The following is a 24,560-nucleotide window of genomic DNA, read 5'->3' as shown; positions in this document are numbered from 1 at the left end:
GATCTACAAGCTCACAACGCGTTGCTTCGCGCCACGTTGTGAGCTTGTAGATCAACTATTTTCACTAATTCTTAAATATGTGTGTTCTAATTTATGGAATTAAAATAAATTATCATTATTATTGCTTTAAACATGAAAATAAATGGAATAATAAATTAATAAAGAAAATGTAGGAAACTAAAACAAAGGGACCCACAAATGGGTCTCAGCCCACTGTTTGGGAGACAGAGCTCCAATAAATGTGTCTTTAATAATTACCAACATCATGTATGTATTTATGTATTTATTGTAGGGGCGAAAATGTTGAGCGGAGTCGTTGCCTACCGCCCAAGCGTATGACGTCAGAATAACGTCTGACGTCATCAATCTTAGTAGATTTCTCCCAGCAGACAGAGCAGTGTACTCACTCACCCTATCTTCTTCTGCATTGCAATAAACACTTTTGTACAAATGTAAATTCCACACATCATAATCAACATTACGCGAGCTCGTCGATGTAAAAAGGAATACCAATGACCACCGAACGCCACGCATCGGACGGAATTGGAAACCTACGCCCCTTCTCTACGCTAAGCTAATGTTATTATTGCACCCATAAGAAGAAAACTTGCTAAGCTACGAGGCTAGCAGCGCTAGCATTTTAGCCTCCTGTCGCTACGAAGCTACCAAAGCTAGCTAGCACCGTTAGCCCTACATTTACCTCGTTAACAAGTGACAACTGACAAAAAGGTAAACAACGTTGAACCATTTGAATGTGTGAACGTGACTGTGTGACGTTTTGATAGGAACGAGCCGCGGGTTGACAGGCGGGGGACGACAGGAAAAAGCGGCACGTTTAGCTACCAGCAGCAACATCGGCTACGAGAGAGAGAGAAAAAAAAAACAATACAAATACTGAATCCCTCTCCATCACTGACTGGTAGGCCTAGCTGTCATGCTAACGGTAGCCGCTCGTTAGCTAATGCTACACATAATAAGAGAGAGGTTCAGAGCAGGGACACCAAAACAACACCCTAGTCTGGGTGACCACACATCTTTTACCCGTAGTCCCTGCAGGTTGGTTTATTGAACGAAGCTGGAATGAAGCTTGACTTGTGTCAACTCTTCAGTGTTCATTTAACTAGTCTACGAGACGAGAGGGTGTACAAATGGAACCATTCGGTGACATTTGTACACTCCGAGGTACAGATCGGCACTAATAATTAACACTGATGATTTTACTCAGAGCCGTATAATGGATTAGACGGCTCTGATTTTACTGTATACTGTATGTGTGGTGATGGGAGTTGAGGACCCCGAGACAGTGTAAACATTGACCATTTTATATTTATTCAAATGAACGCTGTGTTCTCAGATAATCTCTGCATTATGATTAGCTGCTTGCCTGCTGCCCCACATTCATGATCATTTAAATGTCATTAGTCTAATCTGGCCAGTGGTACCCTATTTGATGACTCTGCAGCCTTCTGCATTAGTGTTGTAAGAGTGTTGTCCATACCTGTGATGAGTGTGATCACTTAGTTACCTGTGTTATTGCCAGCTCAGAGCCTGCTGTGGGGAGAGAGTTGGACCCATACACCCAACTAGATCAAGTACAGAGAGGAATGAAACTACATTAGACATTTATAAGAAACATCAATGATCAGGGGTGTAGAGCAGCTACTTTGAAATTCAATTAAGGGACCCTTATTTACAAGGAAGATAAGAGAGACACAGAAAATAATAAGCATAACCCAGCATCTATATTCTTGGGGGAACATTAGCCAAAAATTGTAGATTTACAACACATTGCGTTCCGACGAGTTTTGCGCTTATAGACCGTCTATTTTTGTAGACAGAAAAAAATGGTTCATGTACAGAGACAACTCTGGTCCAGTTTAGAGGTCTTAAGTCTAGAGAGTTTAAGTGGTTAACCTTTATTGTTGTGTATATGAGCTGTTTGAACTTGTAAAAAGGGTGTCATTGACTGATTCCCCCAAATAAGTATATATATATATATATATATATATATATATATATATTATTTATATCGTCACTGTCTGGCAGAAACCTTGTATCTCCAAGTTTCAAATTTGCACGTTTAGTAAATTAAAGCCCTGCCTCATCATATAAGACTGTTGCACAAAAAAAGGGAAGGTTTTGGTTTCCATCCGACAATGACGATATAATAAGTAATAAGTGTGTCCGATTCCGTATTTCGGGACCCTGCCTGGGATCACTTATTTATTTTATTTCATTAGTTAGAATTATGTCTCTTGAAAAGCCTTTACTCATTTCAGCACCTGCCTTTTCAATGAACAACTAAGTTATAGGAAGTGGAACAGTCTACAGTCATTATATGTTTATGGAAAGAAGTCACAGCTATGCCTTGAGGTTGGGATTTTTCTTCCCAAAATCCCAACCTTGATGGGATTGATCATACACCGTTTCATACGCTGTTTTCCAAGAATAGTAAATGTTGTCTCGTTGTCTTAATGTGTTAATTGTGCTCAGGATGGACGTTTGCTGTTTGTTACTGGGTTGATTCAATTTGTTGAAAGACTTATTTGAAAAGTCCCTATCAAAGCAAGGTGTACTTTATCATCTTAGACCATGTTGTTTTTACTGAAGCTAACATGTTGGGCTGGCAACATTTGTAATATGGATTAATCGACTAAACATTTCCTTTTTTAAGTATTAACTACTCTTTCCCTGTTTGTCAATTCGGCAGGATGAAGATGATGTGATCCTGTGTGTGCCAGAGTGAGATGACCCTTTCAACCGAGTGAGTGACAATCCATTCTAGAAACTGACCAGTTCTTCTCACTACATCTCCACCTGCAAACATCCTGCAGCCACCCTCGTGCCTGAACCATGTGAGGGCCCTTCGCTCCAGTCTGCGGGGACCCCAGGACTGTTCCAGATAAGCCTCCGCTGTGCGGGGCTAGAGTGACACCGTGTGTGTGAGAGAACCTCCCCAATACCCTGCCTCCCCTCCCGCACATTCCCGCTCTCCTTCCCGAGGAGACACGCCATGATGTTCCGAGACCAGGTGGGAATCCTGACGGATTGGTTCAAGGGCTGGAATGAGTGTGAGCAGACGGTAGCACTGTTGTCTCTGCTGAAGAGAGTGTCGCGCACCCAGGCTCGCTTCCTGCACATCTGTCTGGAGCACTGGCTGGCAGACTGCACGGAGATCCACATCTTAGAAGCGGAGGCCAACAATGCAGGTACAGTAGCAGAAAGGTTACTGATTATTAGGGATGGATGATAATCGTTATTATCGTTTATTGTAATTAAAAAACACTCACAATAATCATGTTGTGGACATTTAATTTATCATGAAATTATCCTCCGTCGTGCACTGGGAACAATTGAATATCCCGTACCATTTAAAAGGGGCATGACACGCAAAGAAATGGGAATCAGGCTATCAAATGAACTAATATGATGATGACATCACGGCGCGCCGGTAACCCCCCCATTTATTAATATAACTTGTATCTACTCTACTGTAAGGCTCCTTCCCTATGCTCCCACTGCACAGAGAGCGTCTGTCGTTTCTTGTTCCCCCACTTGCACAATTAAACCAGGATACAGGCTCACATGAAAATGTATATTAATTGTAATTCTGCACATGTAAAATGGGGAAATCTCGCTCTTTGAACGACCATCATTTCGACAAAGGAGTGTCGGGAGGGTTAGCGACTCACCCCACGGAGGTAGGGTAAGGGTTAGGTTTGGGTGTCGAAAAGATGACACAACAGCAAAACACTCCCATGTAAAATATGTAACCGTATGGATATCTTAATTACATCAATATCGTTCATGTGAATTAGTTTGTTCATACTTATTTGTTGAAATGATGAATATTGCTATTGTGAATTCCTAATTTCCCTGGACGTTTTGATGCCCAATGGGAGTGCGAGTGAGGAATTGGGCAATTCCTCTGTGATATATGCCCAGCCAATTTTCAGGCAGTTTTTACAAAAAACATGTATCATAAGGTTAGTTTTCGGGGCGTGACATAACATCTTTAAACCCTCTATAATAGGTAAAACGAACCTGGAAATAACATACTTTATACAGTATTTCTTTCCACTCTTAACAAATCTCTTTGCCAAATTTTGGCAAATGTTCCGCCCGGGATAATGGATGTTGTGGATATTTTGATTACCTCCATAATATCGTAAATCGCAATTTCTTTGGTCACAACAATCGTGACATGAAAGTTTCATATCGTCCCATCCCTACTGATCATATATTCAGTTAATTGCAATTCATGTTTTAAAAGCCTTGCTGTCAGCGTCAACAGTCTACAAACATGTTGACCCAAGTCCTTCTCTGTATGCTCCCCCTCCCCCTACCCTCTTCATCAGCTATTGTCAGTCAGTGGCACCAGGAGCCCAAGGAAAAGGTGGTGTCTTTGCTGCTGTCCCACCTGCCTCTGCTGCAGCCGCGGAACAGCGAGGCCAAATGTGAGTACATGAAGCTGCTTCAGAAGGTGTTGAGTCACACCATCGAGAGCAGCCTGTTTGTGGAGGAGAGCAGGCAACTGCTATCGTACGCCCTCATCCACCCCGCCACCACCCTGGACGACCGCACCTCCCTGGCCATGTGGCTGAACCACCTGGAGGAGCACCTCTCCAGCGGCTACGCGCCCTCCACGCGGGCCCCTTCCAGCCCGTACCACCCGCGACAGGGCTCTGACGAGTGGCCCAGCTCCGCTGAGGCCTTGGACCCTGCCCTGGCCTGGCAAGACAAGTCCCCTTCCTCAAGCACGTCTCCGGCTGGACAAAACGGACACATGCCTTTTCCAGGAGGGATGTCCTCTCCCATCAACAGCAATAACACAGGTAACGTTTTAGTTTCTTTACTTTTTTCTTCAAATATCAGTCCCCCTTTGGGAAATTAAGAAGTTGAATACACATGATTACAATAAAGCAGAAAAAATAAAAAATAAAAACATACAACATTGAAGAACAATTTCAGAACAGTGCGGAAGTCAATAGCAGCACAGGGATTTAAACATTCAACTAAAAGCAAGAGTAAAGAAATATGTCTTGAGCTGTGCTTTAAAGCTATCCACAGAGGCTGTGGATTGTGCTGTCAAACAATGAAACTATATGGAATCTATGAACAGGCTGTGGGGGTCCCTGCTTCATCTCTCTCTCAACTAAAGGGTCCTTGGCCTGAAAACGTTGAAGACCCCTGACCTATGACATTACTAATAATCTCCCTAAGTGAATTGCCATGCTTCCTTGCCAGGTATGGGTGGGCAGCTACAACCCAGCCCTCTGAAGAAGACCATGTCCCTCATCCCTTCCAGCCCTCAGGCATGTGGAACTGAGTGGATTAGCCAGGAAGACCTGGGGGGCAGGCAGGCCTATGCCCCAACAGACCATGCACCCCTGTCCCCCCAGAGCAGTGTGGCCTCTTCAGGCAGTGAGCAGACAGAAGACCAAGGCTCTATGCGCAACACTTTTCAAGAAGATGGCAGTGGCATGAAAGGTCAGACTTCACCATCTGATGAGGCTAAAGGGCAGTCACATTTTACTTTAAGTTGCACTTGAAATGATTCAACCCCCTCTGACAAATTTGTTCATTAGTGTACAGTAGCCACTGTTCCTTTGACTTTGACTTAGAACTATTCTCAAAACTCTACTTTTTGGAACATTCAGTGTCTTTGCAATTGTTTTATATCATTTTCCTTTTTATTTTTTTTTACAAAGCAATAATCTCTTCTCTGAACTTTTCTGACCATTCATTAACAACACATTTCTAGTCAGGCCAGTTTGCACATCTGATGCAACTATTTAAGCCCCTGATTAGTTGATTGCAGTTGATTACAGATGTCTTCAGAAAGTGGCATTTAGTGGCATGTTTAAAAAAAAACACATCAAATGTTACTTTTGTTATTTTGCTATTTACATTGTTCTTGTATGATTTATTTATTTCATTCAGTTGTCAGTTTGTGAATTTAGCCAAAAAACAAGATTTGCAGAGGGGTTGAATAATTTTGAGCACAACCGTAGGTAAAAGCCATGCATTACCAACAGTCATACAAACTGTAAAGTATTTGTGTTTTCTGCCCCCTCTGCATATTTGTACGTCATCGTATGGGTGGTCAAGATGTCCCCACGTGGTTGAAGAGCCTTCGTCTTCACAAATATGCATCACTGTTCTCCCAGATGACGTATGAGGAAATGATGATTCTGACAGAGCACCACCTAGAGTCGCAGGTTTGTCATTTTTCCATTGTCATTCACCAGGGCGAGGTTTTGTTTATTATTCCACCCCTCGTTAGTTGTGAACGTTATCGCTCAGACAGACCCCATGATACACCCACCGCCAACGAGGCATGAAATTAAGCAATGCTCCCTGCAGTTACAAAGAGCCACTCTGTTATAAATGGTGTGATTTTTGCATTTGCTTTGGCATAGTTTTAATGAAACAGATGGTCATTAGGTTTGTTATTTAGCAACTATACGCATTGTGTAGCAGCCCAATGAGAAGTAACCTTCCTAATGTTTGGGGGAACCTGTTTTATCTTCCCTATTTCTCCTTTTCAGAATGTTACTAAAGGCGCACGGCACAAGATTGCCTTGAGTGTTCAGAAACTGCGAGAAAGGCAAAGTGTGCTCAAGTCTTTAGAGAAGGTAATGCAAATTATTTGCAGCGTTGATGATTTTTTAATTTGTACTAATCAAAAGCCCCTGTGGTTATTTACGTGCTATTCATCTTTTTAATTGATGAACCTATCTACATCTCCTCTGGCAGGATATCTTGGAAGGTGGAAACTTACGTAATGCCCTCCAGGAGCTGCAGCAAATTGTTATCACACCCATCAAGGCCTACACCCCACCCTGTGCAGTTCAGACCACCTCAGAATCCTCCTCAGACGGCACCAAGGTAGGGTCAGATAAAGAGCTGGCCACAGATGGTTTTCAGTCCCACAACCCTCCTCCTTGCGATGGCGAGTCCTCGGCTACACCCATCACAGACGGTGACATCGCTGGACAGTTCACGCGTGTAATGGGTAAAGGTACGCTGGACATCGTGTGTGTGTGTGTGTGTGTCAGAGTGTCAGTGTTTTTTGTGCTGTGTCCCAGTGGAGCTCTGCAAGGTGAGCTGGCCTTGTGTAATCAGATTTACTGCATTAACATTTATGTAGTGATGTATAAACCTTGCTTGTGATTTGCAGTATGCACCCAACTGTTGGTGTCAAGGCCAGATGAGGAGAATATCAGCTGCTACCTTCAGCTCATTGAGAAGTGTCTGACACATGAGGTGAGAATGAGTCACGCTTTTTTTTATCTCCTGCTTGCTTACATACGTGTGTTGTCTGTTGTGGTGCCGTTATTACGCCTACAATAACACTATAAGAAACCTAATGAGAACATTTAATATATGTATTGAAATGTGTATATGACATTTAAAATTTTGAATTTTGAAGATTGTCTTGCTAAAAAAAAAAAACACCAGCTCTAGTCACGCGGTTTGAGTTTGAAACCCTTTAGTGTTTCGAGTGCTAACCACCTCCTCTGCTGTCCGTCAGGCTTTCACAGAAACACAGAAGAAAAGGCTTGTCTCCTGGAAGCAGCAGATCCTCAAATTGCTACGCCTGTTCCCCCGAAAAGCCATGCTGGACATGCCTGTGTACCGACAGAAAGGGTGAGACAGTGTTGGCTCTGCAACCCCTTTGATCTCTCTCCTTTAGCAGGAGAGTTGTCAGGCCAGCTGAGTGGAGCATTCCCTGGTGCTCTTCCTGCTGTCCTAACCTTTTCTGTTACTTTTCTATTCCTCTTTCTCGGTCTCTCGCTGTCAAATAACACTGTGTAGTATATGACATATATAGTCTAGATGGGACAGGGTGGTCCGCGCGCATAGGGTGGATTTCTTTTTTTTTCGCCACCTGTTTTTTCTTAATCCTTGAAGGGCATGTTTTAAGATTCTGCCAGGTACCAAGCTGAAATATGTTCTCATGGGATTAATTTTTAATGATTTCTTGCACCTACCCATTCACTTTCTATACAGGAAAAAAGGACCCCCCCAAAACAATCTTCTTTAAGTAGCATGTGAGGGGTCTAACTAGGGTTTTCTGAATCCATTGCAAGCATTTGTTTTGCACAAAAAACATTCCTTGGGCTGAAAAAGGCCCTACAAAACTATGGTTTTGTGATGAAAAGTGATGAGTCATCACTTTTCACAGTTTTGTGGGGTCCATTTTTAGCCTTAGAAATGTTTTTTCGTGCAAAACAAATGCTTGCAATGGATTCAGAATCTTGAAAACCCCTAGTTAGACCCCTCACATGCTACTTAAAGGAGTGGTGACGCCCCCTGAAATTTAACATTGTGCTGCAGTAGGTCACGTGGTCTTTCTCCAAACAGTCTGAAAAGGAGGCGGGGCCGTATCAGTTAGTAGTGAATGTATACTTCGTGCGGTGCCGTGCAATGTATACTTCGTCCGTCGTGCGGTGCCGCGCACAACGTGATGCGTTGTTATTAGCGCGTAGCCCCCGCACTATTTTCGAGAGCTACACACACACACACACACACGCACGCGCGCGCGCACACACACAGGCTACACACACAGAGTGTATGAGCCACGGACCTCAGTCCTCCAACGGGCGTACAGCAGGACATATGGCTTGCTCCGGTCGGTCTGGTGCTCCAATCAGGTTTAGGGGAAGAGACAGCAGGGTATGGCCGACAAAACCGTCTCATAGGCGGGGAGAAGCGTGTTGACCCTCATAACTAATCTCTGACACCTTTTTTGAAGAAGACATGTACTTTTTTACCGGTCTAACCATTGATTTTATAGCGAATGCTATATCATTTTTACCCCTAGAACTGATAGTTTTAAAGTTGGTTTAGAAAGTTGGAAACACACCTCGGACAGCTTTTGTTGGGTCAGTTTCAAAAGATAATGATATGGATGCTCGACTCCGCCCCTCCCCCCCATATTAGCCCAATCAAATTAATGTATTGCCGTTACTGTACAGAAAGTACTACTTTCAGTACAGTAACTACAATAAATTAATTTGATTGGGTAATTTAACATGGGGGTACATGACATCATTAAAAAAATTGGCTAATTTGATAGCAATAATTAGCTGTTTTGGCCATGTCACCCGACCTTCAAAGAAGATTTTCTTGGGGGGTATTTTTTCCTGCATATTAAGTGAATGGGTAGGTGCAAGAAATCATTAAAAATGAACCCCTTGGGATGATATTTCAGCTTGGTACCTGGCAGAATCTTAAAATATACTCTTCAAGGATGAAGCAAAAACAGGTGGCGTGGACCCCCCTGTCCATCTAGACTAATAACCATAATCTTTGAATTTCCACTTGTCTGCCAGTGGTTCCCAAACTTTTTTGCTCAAGATCCAAAAGATAAATTTGATGTCTCATGGCTATTTTCACTGCTTCTTCAAGGATTTTGTTTTTTCAAATTTATGGATGTTTTGTTTTAATTTTATTTAAGTTCTTCTGAAAAATATTTAAATGATCCTTAAAAACTAAATGTAGGAAAAATATAGGGATATTTACCAATACCCCCTATGTATTTACTGCGACCCACAAAAGGCTCCCGACCCAGTGTTTGGGGAAACGCTGCTCTATACCCCTGCTCCTTGATGTCTCTTATAAATGCAGGATTCCCACACATTCTTACCAATTAATTTCCAAACCTTTTCCAGAATATTTAACCCAATTTCCAGGACTATATAACAATAATTCAGCTCAATAACAAGTCGCTTACCCCTATGCACACTGCCCATAGACAGGTAATGTATGCCAGTGGTTCTCAACCTTTTCAGGCTGTGACCCCCGAAATAATCATATTTTATCGTATTAACAAAACTGGGGACCCGGCACCCTGACGAGCACTAAGAGTTGAGGAATTTTGTGTAACACGTTTCTATTGTGAAAATAGCAGATCTACATGCTTTGTGAGCATGTAGATCGGCTATTTTCACAATTTCTGCCTCTAATATTTGACAATTTGGCCATGTTTAATTTGACATTTCAGAGGTATTAACAAAATCAATAACCAAAGACAATGCATAGCTATTTTTCCCAGGACCTTCCAGGACCCTTGATCAATTCCAAAACATTTCCAGTACCGGAAAAATATTTTTCTAATTTCAAAATATTTCCAGGAATTTCATGACCGTGGGAACCCTGTAAATGTCTAATGTTGTTTTCTTTCCTCTCTCTACGTGGATCTAGTTGGGCGTATGGGTCCAACTCTCTCCCCACAGCAGGCTCTGTGAGTGGAGCTCTGGGACGCCGGGGCCAGAGGCCGTTCCAGATGGCCCCTCGTGGGCTCCCAGCCGGCCGCATGGGGCTCCTGAGTCCAGGTGGCATCGGAGGCGTTTCCCCACGCCACAGCCTCACCAACCCTGCTCTGGGAAGTCAGGGTAGACAAGTCAGTAGCTCTGTTCCTGGCTAGTCAAAAGCATCATTTATACCAGTGTTTCTCAAACTTTCAAATTTCAAGTGTACAAACGGAACCAAATAAACTCTTTAACAGGTTAATTTGGTTCCATTTGCACCCTGTCAGAGTTACAGACTATGGGTCAATTTAGACCCCCATAAAGGAACCCTCTGTCCCTGGACTTTGAGAACCACTGATTTATACTATATGCTATATTTGGAAATGAGGGACCTGGTCTTACAAATTAATTAGGTTAAGCCATTTTAACACTGGTGAAGCTGCATTCCACTAACAAGAGTTGAGGGATGGTGTTGATATTATATAGATACTTTTTAACTTTATCCTCGAGAGGGAATTTTGTCTTTTCAGTTGACAAAAATGTTCCATCACCAGGGTGCCCTAGTGGCTCACCTGGTAGGATCGCATACCACATAAATTATGTTATAGTCTTTCCCGCAAACGACCCTGTTTTGAATCCGACCCGAGGCCATTTTATTATCATTATCATAGCTCAAAGATAATTTTGTTTATATTGTCTTTGCTGAATAGACTGCAAAGAAAAGTTTCAAACCCATTAGATGAGTGACAATGTCTTAATGAGAACTGGTGTTTTCCATGTTGTAGAACTTATGGTTTGCCAACCCCGGGGGCAGTAACAGCATGCCAAGTCAGAGTCGCAGTTCTGTGCAACGAACCCACTCGCTGCCTGTCCACACATCCCCGCAAACCATGCTTCTGTTCCAGCAGCAAGGTACAGTGACTTTAATCCCATATTAACATGGTTATTATACCTAGACCACCTCCATCATCACAACAACACTGCACCACAGCATTCATTTACACGTTGCATTATATCCTACCCATGTGTTGTAGTTATTTGGTCCTTCACACTTTCAGAATAGAACATATTTTCTAACCTCACATCTTCATTATAGAAATGATTCCACAGTGGTTTGAATAGTGTTGTGTTGAGATAGTTTTTAACTTTTTGGATGCCATTCCACACAAATTACAAAAATAATTAGTGGACCTTTTTTTGTCCATTAAGGTTCAGTCACACAGGAACTGAATACCCTGTTGTCAGTTGCCTGTTTTCTTTAATATAGTGTCACAGAAATGGATAATATTGAATCCTCCAATATCATATCATATCTCTGCCAGGCCGGGAGACAGAGATTACACCGATTGGGGTCAGACCTTGCATGCACAAGGAATAATCTCTACTCAAAATTAGTTTTTATGATTTGGCTCATTTGGCATATATCGTACAATCAAAGTAATGTGTCCATGGATGTCTTGGATCGTGACCATAGGCCAATTTCCAGACATTTTGCCAACACACTTTTTGCTACTTCTACAGATTTTGTCCAAAACTCACACAAATCGCTGAAATTGGTACACATCGTATTGGGAGTCGTGATAAACGTATCATTGAATGATGATTAAAACTACATTTTTATGTGTGGCTTTATTTGTAAATTCATTCATTTGGCAGTTATACTTTATATCTTTATTGCCTAAAGGTTAATTCAACATGGCGCTGTTTTTGTTTTGTTTTGTTTTGTTTGTTTGTTTTTAAAAAGATGTTATCAGACAAAGCCTATTTGTGGTCTAATATATGAAATATTATTTCAGAAGATAGAATTTTGGATGTCATATATTGGGTTGGCGGCATGAGTGAACATTCTTAGTGCATGTAGTTCTTAAAGTTGCCATAATGGTGTTTCTAGTGTACTGAGTACTATGTTGTTTCTCATTCCTTCAGAATGCCAAGTTCCAGGTGCCGACCTGGAAATCAACCCCACGCTGGAGTCACTGTGCCTCAGTATGACAGAGCATGCCTTAGGGGGTAAGTGTCCTCAGCAGTTCCCATAGGCTGTAGGGAACCATCACGTGACCCATTGGTTTCTACAGACACTTTTTCGGCAAATTCAAATCCACCATCTTGGAATTTCGGGTCCTGAAAAGCCAGAACAGTCTATTGTAGAGTTGCGCCCAAGCCCCCAGAACCTTGAGGGAGCTCTGAGGCGCCATGGACATGGTGGCCGTTTTGAGGTACTGCAGTTGGGGCCAGAAACATGAATGCTCATCGAGGCTTCTTTGTATTGACGCGCGTTCATACTGGAAGAGCTTGTTCATGAATTGGAGCCCCAGCGCGTCCATGAACACAAACTATGACGCAAAACGCGTCACATAGGCCCCACTACGTCACGTTTTACAATGCGGAAGAAGGGGTGAAAACGCCTCATGCGCTGGGTGAGCAACTCAATGCAAGTGAACGGGCGGGGATATTTGCTGTCCTCTCTATTCTTATTATATAACTCTATGGTTGCGCCACATCCGTTCACTTCATAGGGCCAGGTCTTCTACATAGGCTTCTGTTGGCAAAGCGCTGAACCGGACGTAACTGCAGCGAGGGCGGGTCTTCATTTGGTAGAAGCCCTAGAAACATACCCTGCATTTTATCATTAATTGTGGGCTTGCTGAAAGCGAGCACATGTATGTTATCTTCATTATTTATCAATCAGTCAGTTCTCCTCAAAATGACGTAATCTATCAGTCAAGTTCTCCTCAAAATGACGTAAGACACTTCCTTTGGACCGACAGTACAAAGGCAGGGCCCTTAGCCAATGAGGTGCTGCCAAAGGGTAGATCTTTGTGCCCATATATGGTGTTACATGCAAGCCCACACTGTTTCATAGGAACAGTATTTCTTTTCTTTTTTTTTTGTATTGAAAAAAGACATTGACCTAGCGTTTGAAAACATAAAATATTGATGAAATTGTTTACTTAAAGTGCCTATGACATGCCCGAAGGTTTACATTATAATATAGTAGGTCACATGTTTTTTGTAGAAATGGTTTGAAAACAGGGCAGAGAACAGACCACAACAAAAACGAGGAAGTCGGCAAGTCGCCTCATAAAATGTCCTTTATTACTAAATCTGAATAATTTTATTGATATCTGATGAAGAGCCGGTTGGCTCGAAACGTTACCACAAGTAATTGTACTCTTTGGGAGCTTAAATTGGTGTGCAGACTCTTATTTTTCTATTTATAAAAATGATATTACCTCTCTTTAGTTTTAGCAACATTGTCCATGTCAAGTAGTTAGTTACTGCCTATTTGTTGAAATTATGAAAATCGCTATCGCACCCGGAGGTCTGCTGACTGCCCGGCTTGAAGCTTAGGCTCAACCCAGGGAGGAGAGGCTATCTGTGGCAGAGTGACTGCGCAGTGTAGTGCACATCGGAAATAGACGATCTAGAAGCGCACAACATTGTAAATCGGCTATTTTCTGTCAACCACACATACACACACACACACAGTGTATGAGCCGGGGCTGAACAGACGACATCAACCGCAGATCGCTCCGGTGCTTGTAGTGGAAGACACGGCAGGACATGGCCGATAAAAGCGTTCCAGAGCTGGGGAGGAGAACGTTGGAATATAATGCACGCTCAACTCCGCTCCTCCCTCCATGTTAGCCAATCAAATTAATTTATTGCAGTTACCATACAGAGAGTACAGTAAGTACAGCAAATTAATTTGATTGGCGCATTGCTCACAATTACATAATCAAAATATTCGCAAAATAACATTTTTTTCATCTTTTTTAATGTCAGTGGCCGTTTAAGTAATAAAATTAAGCATACGTTCTGGCCAAGTCGTCATTCACTTGTATGGTATAAAAATGCTTCTGCAGCCAGCAGGACATCTGCTGGGCCATTAATTAGAGCTGCATGCTGATAATAGCTACCTATTTGGTCTCAAATCCAGCAGAGCTTGCTTGCTGCCTGCCAGTTCCACACAGAAGCCCTATTTATGCACAAGCTCATAACTGCAATACGTTGTGAGCTTGTAGATCTGCTATTTTCGATGTGCGAAAATAAACATTAATGAACTATAAGTAAGCTCACTACCTCCAGACAGGAGCGCCCACACCCTAGGTGGGGTTGGAAAAAGGTGAACTTAGGACGAGAACCCCAGCACTCACTTCAGAATGAATTCTTCTTGTTTTATTGAAGGTTTTCCCCCAGCAGCCTCAAACAAGTGGATGTTTCGGCCAAAACAGGCCTTCCTCAGCATGTAACTGAGTTGCCAACTGGGTTGGCAAAAGGGCCTTTCTGTGTGGAGTTTGCTTGTTCTGCCCGCGTCTCCTAGTGTAGAATAGATACCCTCACAAAAACATGCAGTAATCCTGGTCTCTACAATGCCTCCCCCTGGCCAGCTGGTGCACCTTATGGAGATGAAAGGAACTGGTTGGAATAACGTGTTCCTTCCACACGCTACGTCCAACCGGGGAAGCTCCCCTCTGTCAGGTGAAAAGAAGCAGCCTGCTCACTCCTCATGCACTGAAGGAAGCATGAGCTCAGTTTGGGGCTCTCCCCAGGCGTGGCAGAAGGGAGAGCAGAGCCCAGGATTACAGTTTAGGCAATTGGCACTGGGAAAAAATGGATTACAAAAATCGTGGGATAAAAATTAAGAGAAAAAGAAAAAATCAAGGCGAAATGGTTTGTAATATGCAGTGGAGGGATGTATTCAGAATATTAAAATGAACAAGGAAGGGGACACAACAATAATTGAAAACAGATCTCAATCAAAGAATGAGAAACCCCATAAGCTCATGCTTAAATGCAACCAACACAGCCTTGTGGACCAGTCGTGTCCTTAGTTGACACACCATTTCCCCATTTGGTGAGTGGCGACAGCTTGATGGACCTTCAAGTAGCAACCGCTTGATTTTGTTAAGGTATTAGTGGACATGGTGGGGGTTTGTGACAGGCCAGTTAGGCATGGAAGACAAATTCCAGCAATTCTTGCCCTTAATGACCTGTCACTTAATTCTCCCTGGTGTAAATATGCAACCAAATTTGCTTTCAAGCATCAAGTGAAACTAGTGTCTCAGTTGATCTGTGTAGTGATTTTGGTCCACTGGCTTTTCTAGTATTGACTTATAATTGGGTCTCTTTTTCACACAGATTGGTTTACAGACGGTGGACTATTGATGGTGCAGAGTATTTATGTTCACACATTTTCATCTCCAATCTCCTCCGCAGATGGAATAGACCGAACATCAACAATATGAAAAGCAGAGAAAAAGGAAGAATAACAAACTTCACTTCAAGTGAGGCCTGTTCAGCTTCTCATCGCCCAGCACAAGATATATGCTTCAGAAAACAAGGCAAAATGGTCACTACAAAACGACAAAAACTGTGTATATGTTCTCTGATATTTTTGTACTTTATTATATACAACTAAGTTTATTATAAATGGAATACAGATGATTATTATATTGCCGGAGGGAGAAGAGGTTAATTGTGCAAACTGCTCCATGTTGTCTGCAGGACTGTGACATGATGTGCAGACTCAGTTTGCCGTAGTCTGAGAGGAAAATGGCGGATCGGTGCTGTCTTAAAGGGGTTCTGCCCTGTGTTACTCTTTTTCTCCTCCCAGCAAAAAATAAATAAACAAACAAACACTGACAGTCACGGCTCACGCCCCATGAAATATTTAAGAGTCAAACCTTTCCCAACGAGGAATATGGCACTTTTCTCCTCCTCACATGCACATGTAATCTTGGAAATTGGGCACTGAGCTCTAATTGATACACCGATACACTCACGCAGAGGCTCTACCTGTATCGAGGGATTTATTCAGAAACACAGCCACAAGTCCCACCCATACTGCTTGTTCTGAATCTGTAGCCAGTACTATCAAGGGCATGTGTTGCTTGAAGCTTAAAAGGCTTTCCTTGGTTCTTTATGTCTTATCTCTCTGCCCAAATACACATTAGAGGAAAATGGCTGAATAGGGGCGCTATAATTCTTATCCTCTTATGTGTTTTGTGACAGAGGCAAACGAGTAGGACTAAAGGTATTGAGGAGAAGCGGGTTTGCAATTGAATCAGATAATACCCATTGTCTTGGTTCATTTCCTTAAAACACAGACAAGGTATAACGACTGTGTCCTACTCTTACCTCTCCAAAGCCAAAGAGAAGGGCTGTGTGATTGTTCATTCAAGAATGATGCAGAGAAATGCAACAGAATGGTATATTTGTTTAAAAAAAAAGAATAACGTCAGTTGAAAGAATTCATGCCAACTGTGGCATGTCTGTTAATATTATGTGCCCTACTACACAAATGATGATGAATCTCAATTTGTGCCGAGGAATCCCCACAGGGGTTGCAAGGGCTGGTGGTGAGGTGTGAGCTGTGAGTGCTGATTTTATATTGACTTGATAAGAGGGGAGGGTAAGTGTCTGTTTTCAATTTACAATTTAATGCAGGTTGAGGAAACTTAATGAAACCCTTTTCAACCCTCTGGCCCCCTTATGATTGGTTTTGGAAATTGCAGATGACGCTCCATCAGTACTCACCTCCTCGCCCTCACCGTGCCCTCTCCTCAAAATGGCCAGTGTGGAGATTTGATGATTCATACTTTTCAAGGTGCTTGGAAATGTCCATATTTTCCGTTTTGAGTCCTCCTGTTTCAGTCACAACAAAAACCCTAACATTATCATGTGGTATCAGTGTTGAATCTCAAAAACTGTCTAATACAGCCTCTGTGTTTGAATGTGGCAGAGCGGAGGTGCATGTAAGTGTAAAATGGTCTTAACTTTTGGATCACTTTTGGTTGAATCATAAGGCAGGGATAACCATTTGCATATTATTTCTGCAGAGCCATAGCTGGTCTGTTTAGTAAACATGGTTATTTACAGATTGTCTTTTCCACTTGTATTTTTTACTCTCCCTTGATATTGATAACTTATGCTTTTTTCTATAATTGCATGTTTTTGCCACACTAATTCAGCACTGTTGTAGATAGAGGACAGAATAGTCATGGTGGTTGGTGATGCTCGGGATCACCAGCAAGAGAGCAGAAATGTTGCAACTAATGTTCTATGTTAATACCGCCTAAATGTCACTGTTTACATCTCGCTGGGATACCGGTATGCCCGTTTCATGCTATGTGATGTCATGAATTTTCCATTGTCTCACTATGTAACACATTAAAGTACTGAGGCCTCCTCATAAATGAGCTGGCAGGGTAGAGCTTGACAACTGATACCTTCTACCCCTTATTTACCAAATCTAGTTCAGTGTCTTGGTAGATATTTGGTAGGTATGCACAGCCTGCCTTTATGGTTGTGGACTCGAGTGACGTGAAAAGAACAGTTTTCCAGGCCTTATGATTAAACTGTTGTCACACGCTGACAGAACTGTTCATGTGGTGCCTGAAATGCACAGATGGCCACATCTTCCTCTGTCGATTGCAGAATGATCCTGAATAGTGTTCTAGTCATGGTTTTCTTCTGAGCAGGCTCTTGGATAGATCTGACTTAGTGAATGCATCAGATTCATACCCATGAAGAGACTTCTATGATTGACCAATTTAAGATTCTGTTATCTTATTTTAAATGATGAAGCGTATTAGCTATACTGTATATCAATGCTCTTATGTTATATGGCTCAGATACTCATTTTGATAACCTCGGCAAAGTTTGGAGTGGAACCTTGTGAGACTTGTACAGTACAGTACTGTTAATACTACAGATCTCGGTGCATTGCTACAGGTGCCTATGCATTATGGAAATATGCAGCAGGAGATGAAAATGCTTATCTGAGCTGTAAATAATGTGACTATGTGTATAACCGAACAGACACTAATAACAGGCCAAGGAATATGTTTACTCCGTGTTTACATTCCAGTGATGGGCGAAATGGATTAGAAAATGCACTTCATACGTTCAGCCTTGGATATATTTTGACATACCAAGCCACCACTATGAGGTACAAATCCTATGTGATACGATGGCTACTACCAAGTGGTCTGTCAGATATTGTCTATGTCCCTGCCTGGCTTAGTGAATAAAGCAGTCAGTCGTAGGCTATATTGCATCTTTGTCTTGTACAATTTATATTTAAATCTAATGACTCCCCAAACATTTTCTAATATTTTATGAATGAACATTTTGCATCCCATGCTTACACACACTACCTTTTTACTGTCACTCATTGTATGTTTTGACTGGTCTGAACTGCAGCATTCATGAGATGGACAGTCCAAATAAAGGAGTTAAATTCTTTTGCTACTTGATTCATGGCTTGTGTTATATCTCATCTGTGTGCTTACGATTCTGGTGACTTTTCAGTTTGCAGAGTGAACGTTATGCCTCTAGACAACCTGATGTGGTTAAAATGTGTGAGGACCCGAACCTCACCCATTCCATTCTCTTTATTGAGGGCCAGGGTTGACATCCCACAAGCTGAAGCTTAGGCCTACTCCAACCCACAGGTCAGGTCAACCTGCCTTATATATAATAAATAAAATATAACCCTGGGTTATGGACCTGTGCATCATGCAGGTTGCTCGCTGTGTGAAAAGACAGACTAAATGTTTTGCTGACAGTGGGCGATCCTAAAGTCTCAACCTGGAGTTCTTATGAGCTCTTGGGTCCTCCATATAAATATAATATAAATAACACATGTGCACAGTTTTTTCTGAAGAAAATAAGTGTTTCCCAAACCCCCAAATGTTTATTAGTCTAGACTAGATGAAAATAGGGCGTTTTTTTTTCTTTCGCCACCAGTTTAATACTTGAATATGGGTGTATTTTAAGATTCCGCAAGGTAACAAACTGAAATATCATCTCAAGGGGTTCATGTTTAACCCTTTCTTACACAAATCCAGACTCTAAACAAGCATAACTTTTGAAGGGAACAACCTACTGAGACAAATTTACCTATTTTGCTATACAATTTGGACCCAAAGAATTCATTAAAGTGGTTATTAAGATTCAAGCACATCTTGACTATTCCAGGACAAAAACTGCAAAAAGAATGCTGAAAATGTAATTTATTAGAAAAATAATCTATTCGTTTTTCATTCATGGACAATCTTGATTGTTTTGGGGATGTTTTGAAATAATTAAAAATGTAGGAAATCCATAAAAATGTGTCCGCGACCCACAAATGGGTCCCGACCCACTGTTTGGGAAACAGTGACTTCCGGGTTGAGTGTTTGGAGTGGTCTCAGCTGTGTCCAGCTAACGTTAGCCGCGATTATTAATACTACAACTAGACTAATTTAAACCATTTAACAGCTTGAAAGGACCCTCCTTCCACAGGTAATGTAAGTATGTAACATGGACGACGTGTGTATATTGACATGTAATTAGACAGATATAGTGATATATGTTGGAACAACTACCTTTCCTTTCAAAATAAAGAACTGCCAGGCTAGCTGGCTAGCAGCTAGCTTATGTGTACCACTGAGTTTCGCTGTTGGTTGTTGATGGTTAAGCGATGAATCTGTCTTAAAATTACCCAAATATTGCTCTTTAAGTGTATATAACATTGTTGGTGGCCTCAGTTTTTAATTTAGTTGAAAGGGGAACGTTAGTGTGTCAATAATAGCATTATATCTTGGCGTATCCGGCCACAACATTTTACTTGAGAGCTAGCCATGCAGGGACCCTTGCAAGTTGCAAAATTGACATCAATTTGAACTGTTATTGCTGCTTTGTCTGCCAGAGCTGATGCTCCATTTCTAGATGTAACACTTGTCTTAGATCTGACTCTGGGAAGCGAAATTCAATTTCCACATCAAGTTAACACCACTTACCCAACAGTAGGAAGTGTTGGCTTTCTAGGCTTTTGTATCATTATTATTTCGCTATTGCTGGCCCATTGTCCATTGTTTAAAATATGTACAGTATGTATTATGTTATAAAGCAATGCAACGTTGGATAACATTACATTAACTGCCTTGCAAATGAGAAGAACCGCTATTAAAGATGCTATTTCGAGAAAGGTGATATTCTAACAAGGGCATTAAAGGAGTCATCCAGACCAAAACACATATAGGGTTAAATCTGCCTTTTATCATACCCCTTCATACCTGCTTTAGTCGATTTTTTTCATAGCTGCCCCTGTTGCTAGATTTCGGCTGCCCCTGTTGCTAGATTTCGCATAACTAACACAGTGGATTGTCCTTAGGCTAGTGCGGTTATTTCTTTAGCTTCAAAGTTAGTATTTTTTTATTGGATTGTGTTTACACAACGTCCTGAGACCAACCAAACCGCTGTTTTGACCTCACAGGCACCCTTACTTGTCAAACGACTTCTGCTCTGCACCAGAGCAGGGAGAGGAGAGCAAGCCCCCAGAACCCAGGGCTAGATTTGAAGCAACCCCGATGGTGGCCAAAGTTGGAACTGCAGCCTAAACGCGCATTTTGGCCCCGCCCCCTCCACTCCAAACAGGAGAGGAGAGCAGCGTGACGTCATTTTGGAACCACGCTGGTTCCAAAATCCCCAGAATGCACCTGGATTAGCTACATGCTAGCACGTAGCCGTTGCTTCAAAACGCCACTGAGCACTTGCATTGAAATGATAGTGGGGGCGGGGCTCGTCCGCTCTCTATTTTATATATACTCTATGGAGGAGAGCCCAAGAGGGCGATAGCAAGAGGGTGCAAAAGACCTGTACTTCCTGTTTCTGTGTGACGTAGGTAGATACCTTTTTAGGAGGCGGAAGCATGTTTGGAGTCTATTCATTTACAATGGGAGAGCTAACGTGAACACAGAGCAAAATAATAGTTCAGAAGCTATGGTCACTGAACTAAATATTGGACCAGATCATCACAAGCCACATAATATTAACAAAATTGTCATACTAAAGTGGCTTTTTTCAGCGACACAACAAAGGAGAAAATCAACTTTATTATTGCTCTTTAGCTGTCCCAGCAACACACTCTCGCGGGATCTATAGCACCAGTAAACAGGACGTGCGTGAGATTTGCCGTCAGAGCCGGCGCCCACTTAGGAGTCTATTTGTTGGATTTGTGTACCATGTCGCACTCTAGTGGATCCAATGAGGATGAGCTATCTTCATTAATTAAATATCTTTGGGAGAGCCTAGAAAGGGAGGGGAGGGAGGGGTCTGTTTGACAAGTAAGGGTGCCTGTGAGGTCAAAACAGCGGTGTGGTTGGTCTCAGGATGTTGTGTAAACACAATCCAATAAAACAATACTAACTTTGAAGCTGAAGAAATAACCACACTAGCCTAAGGACACTCCACTGTGTTAGTTATAGTTCTACAAACAACTAGGAACTAACTGACTAATCTGTGATTTCATCAAGTTTTATGCCAGAGACCTGTCTGTACTGCATGGTAACACTTTTCTTTGTCTTACAGTCATTGTCATCACTTTGACCAAAGAGTTATGTTCATCAGAATAATCTTGAAGCCCATAACTGAGCTGCCATTTTTGTTTTACAGAACACGGATGCAGGCCCATGCCAGTGACTGATTGAGCAAGACATCTTAATGGGAAACCTGCCACAGAGAGCCGTGCAATCACAGGTCATCAGTGGACAACTCCCTGAGGTGGGCTCATCCTGTGCAACTGTTATTATTTCAACACATAATTAAACATGTCATTACCAAAGGAATCAGGGGATCGAGGGAAAGACAGAGAACGGGGCGCCCGTCCCAAGGTGAGACAGAGTCGCTCGGAGGAGAGAAGAGACACGGGTGGAGGTCGTAAAGGTGGAAAAGGAAAGAAGAAAGGTCGTGCATCTCATGAGCTGGCTGCTGAGCGACCTGTCAGCGATGGCTTTGAGTATGGTGAACTGTTGAGTGGTCCAGAGATCAGAGAACGGTGTTCCTCTTCGCCTCTTAAGGAAGGCAGGAGATGGCAGGGCTTGGAAGTGGGTCCTTCGTTACCAGGACAGGAATGGGCCGCCAGTTCAAGCCAATTCACCAAGCCAGGACAGGGAATTGGGGGATCGGTTACCGAGATACCGCCCACTGTCGAGGCTGAGGCCAGAGGGGCAAGTAGCAGCCGCACACTCCGCCAAAAGATCCAAGATGCCATGGGGCAGTGTTTCCCCATAAAGACACACAGCGCGGCTGCATCCGCACCAACTCCTCAGTCTCTTACATCCTCAACTTCTTCTGTCTCCTCCAAGCGTAAGATCCACCTCAGTGAGTTGATGTTGGATGACTGCCCCTTTCCCATAGACTCAGAGTTGGCTCAGAAATGGTACCTCATCAAACAGCACACAGCCCCCATAACTCAGCCTCCACTTATCGATTCCGTGATGGCCAGCACCAGCAGTGCTTCAGCAACACCTGTGGCCTCTGCGGTGGAGGATGTAGATGACCGACTGCGAGAACGCCGGCGTATAAGTATTGAGCAAGGTGTTGAGCCGCCACCCAATGCAGAGATCCACACATTTGAAGTGACGGCCCAAATTAACCCTCTCTATAAATTGGGCCCAAAACTGGCCCACGGTATGAATGAGTTGGCAGGAGATGACAGAGCCACTATTCATCAGCAGCAGCAGCTGCTTCTCCAAAGCCAGCAGCAGCACCAACTGCTACTACAGAGCTGTCTGGACACCCTAGATGAGGTAGCAGCCTCTGCCTCGACCTCCGTCGTAACCTGTGACACAATCCCTGACCCCGTGGTCGACCCAGAAGTGACAGCGAGCCAAATGACATCTAGCACCACGCCTCCGCAGACTGATTGTTCCAAATCTCAGGATGGCTACCGCGTTCACACTCAGATTGATTACATCCACTGTTTAGTGCCAGACCTGCTGCAGATCACTAACCTTCCTTGTTACTGGGGGGTAATGGACCGCTATGAGGCGGAGACTCTGTTGGAGGGGAAACCCGAGGGAACCTTCCTCCTCCGCGACTCCGCCCAGGAAGACTACCTCTTTTCCGTTAGCTTCCGGCGTTATGGCCGCTCGTTGCATGCCCGTATCGAACAGTGGAACCATAATTTCAGCTTTGATGTACACGACCCTAGTGTGTTCCATGCACCCACGGTCACAGGCTTGCTGGAGCACTACAAGGACCCCAACTCCTGCATGTTCTTTGAGCCTCTACTGTCCAACCCCATCCATCGTACACAGCCCTTCAGTTTGCAGCACATCTGCCGAGCGGTCATCAGCAGCCGCACCACCTACGATGGTATCAACGTGCTTCCCATTCCAAATACCTTGAAAAAACACCTGAAAGAATACCATTACAAACAGAGAGTGCGTGTACGGAGAATGGACACCTGGTGGGAATAACACACTTTTGCTATATCGGTGAACAAAGAACCCTACTAAAGTCACATTCTTGATGCAAGTCCGTCCTACTGAACAATATGTTGACTTGTTCCTTACTAGGCTATATTTGGCTTTGTTAATCTACACTGCACTGCACTGTATTTAATTTTTTTTTTTTTGCCATGTATGTCTTTCACTATGTCTTAAACTGAATACTACAGCATCTTAGTTAATTTGTCAGGCACACTCAGAAATTCCTTTATGCTCACATTAAACATGAAGCTAATTTAAAAATAGACCTGTTCAGAAATCTGTTATTGCTGTGTTTTCTTCTTTTTACTTTTCCAGTCAGATTTACAAGGTAGCTTAGCAAAATCAGCTTAATTATCTGACAATGGGGGGGATGTGTCCTAGTGTGACTGTGAGATGAGATAATTATGATAAAGCTGCTCATCAGTCAGACTCTAAGGAGGTGGAACCATGCCGAGGTGGGTTCCATTTTGTTTTTGAGAAGAACTGCAAGCATTGAGCATGTATTAATGATGTTGAAATTAAAGCTAGGGTAATATTTTGGGGGGTTAAAACTAAAAGTTTTCTCTTAAACAGTTAAAGCTCAGTATTGTTGTGATGAATAGAGTAACAGGAGTCATCTCGTCTCTCCATCTCTTTAATAAACGGACAATAAATGGTGAGTTGCTAGTTTCATACAACCAGGTGAGAGTACCCTTATGAGCTTCAATATTATGTTGTTCCAGTTTCCAATTTCAGTAGTTTATCCTGTGTCATAAATTGGTATCCATTCCTGACCTGAAAATGCATTTTCTGTGTACTAAAGACAAAGACCTAGAGTGACAGGCAGATGGAAACCCCTGCTTCTGAACAAATACTATAGCAAATTAGCAATGATTGCTGTCAGAATGTAGAAATATTCAACGCTTTAGAATTCTCAATAAGGAAGACATGGTCATCAGGAGTTAAACAAATATTAAAGGATGTTATTGCCATGTGCCTAGATAAAATATGACATTTGTTTGGTATTGATTGATGGTGATGGCTGGTGTTTAAATGTCAC

The 24,560-nt window shown here is 42.6% G+C and overlaps 2 protein-coding genes across 4 annotated transcripts; both read left to right on the top strand.

Moving 5' to 3' along the window:
* The first annotated feature begins 398 nt into the window (after positions 1-398).
* On the top strand, positions 399-18,520 carry samd4b (sterile alpha motif domain containing 4B). Its single transcript, XM_080732231.1, has 13 exons — positions 399-729; positions 2,711-3,209; positions 4,359-4,835; positions 5,248-5,490; positions 6,112-6,221; positions 6,552-6,638; positions 6,760-7,024; positions 7,184-7,269; positions 7,538-7,653; positions 10,213-10,411; positions 11,045-11,171; positions 12,186-12,269; positions 15,480-18,520. Exons 2-13 carry the CDS (start codon positions 3,014-3,016, stop codon positions 15,506-15,508), a joined length of 2,019 nt encoding a protein of 672 aa, XP_080588357.1. The 5' UTR covers positions 399-729; positions 2,711-3,013; the 3' UTR covers positions 15,509-18,520.
* A 928-nt stretch (positions 18,521-19,448) lies between these two features.
* On the top strand, positions 19,449-23,744 carry socs9 (suppressor of cytokine signaling 9). 3 transcript variants are annotated; one of them, XM_080732233.1, is made up of 2 exons: positions 19,449-19,555; positions 21,702-23,744. In XM_080732233.1, exon 2 carries the CDS (start codon positions 21,857-21,859, stop codon positions 23,507-23,509), a length of 1,653 nt encoding a protein of 550 aa, XP_080588359.1. In that variant the 5' UTR covers positions 19,449-19,555; positions 21,702-21,856; the 3' UTR covers positions 23,510-23,744. The 3 variants fall into 3 exon arrangements, with proteins under 3 accessions (XP_080588359.1, XP_080588358.1, XP_080588360.1); XM_080732232.1 differs by having other exon boundaries at positions 19,453-19,550; XM_080732234.1 differs by lacking the exon at positions 19,449-19,555 and adding an exon at positions 20,918-20,927.
* Positions 23,745-24,560: the final 816 nt, after the last annotated feature.

This window comes from Nannobrachium achirus (assembly GCF_963921795.1).
Source record: "Nannobrachium achirus genome assembly, chromosome: 8".
In the NCBI taxonomy this organism is placed as follows: Eukaryota; Metazoa; Chordata; class Actinopteri; order Myctophiformes; family Myctophidae; genus Nannobrachium; species Nannobrachium achirus.
Note: the sequence above shows the minus strand (reverse complement) of the source record. Positions and strands in the feature narration are given on the sequence as shown.

What these genes read in the sequence shown, in the direction of transcription:
- samd4b (XM_080732231.1), top strand. Translation starts at nt 3,014, where the DNA reads ATGATGTTCCGAGACCAGGTGGGAATCCTGACGGATTGGTTCAAGGGC. An exon ending in CACGCGTGTAATGGGTAAAG is followed by an intron (nt 7,025 to 7,183) that starts GTACGCTGGACA and finishes TGTGATTTGCAG; the next exon opens with TATGCACCCAACTGTTGGTG. An exon ending in CCTGTGTACCGACAGAAAGG is followed by an intron (nt 7,654 to 10,212) that starts GTGAGACAGTGT and finishes ACGTGGATCTAG; the next exon opens with TTGGGCGTATGGGTCCAACT.
- socs9 (XM_080732233.1), top strand. Translation starts at nt 21,857, where the DNA reads ATGTCATTACCAAAGGAATCAGGGGATCGAGGGAAAGACAGAGAACGG.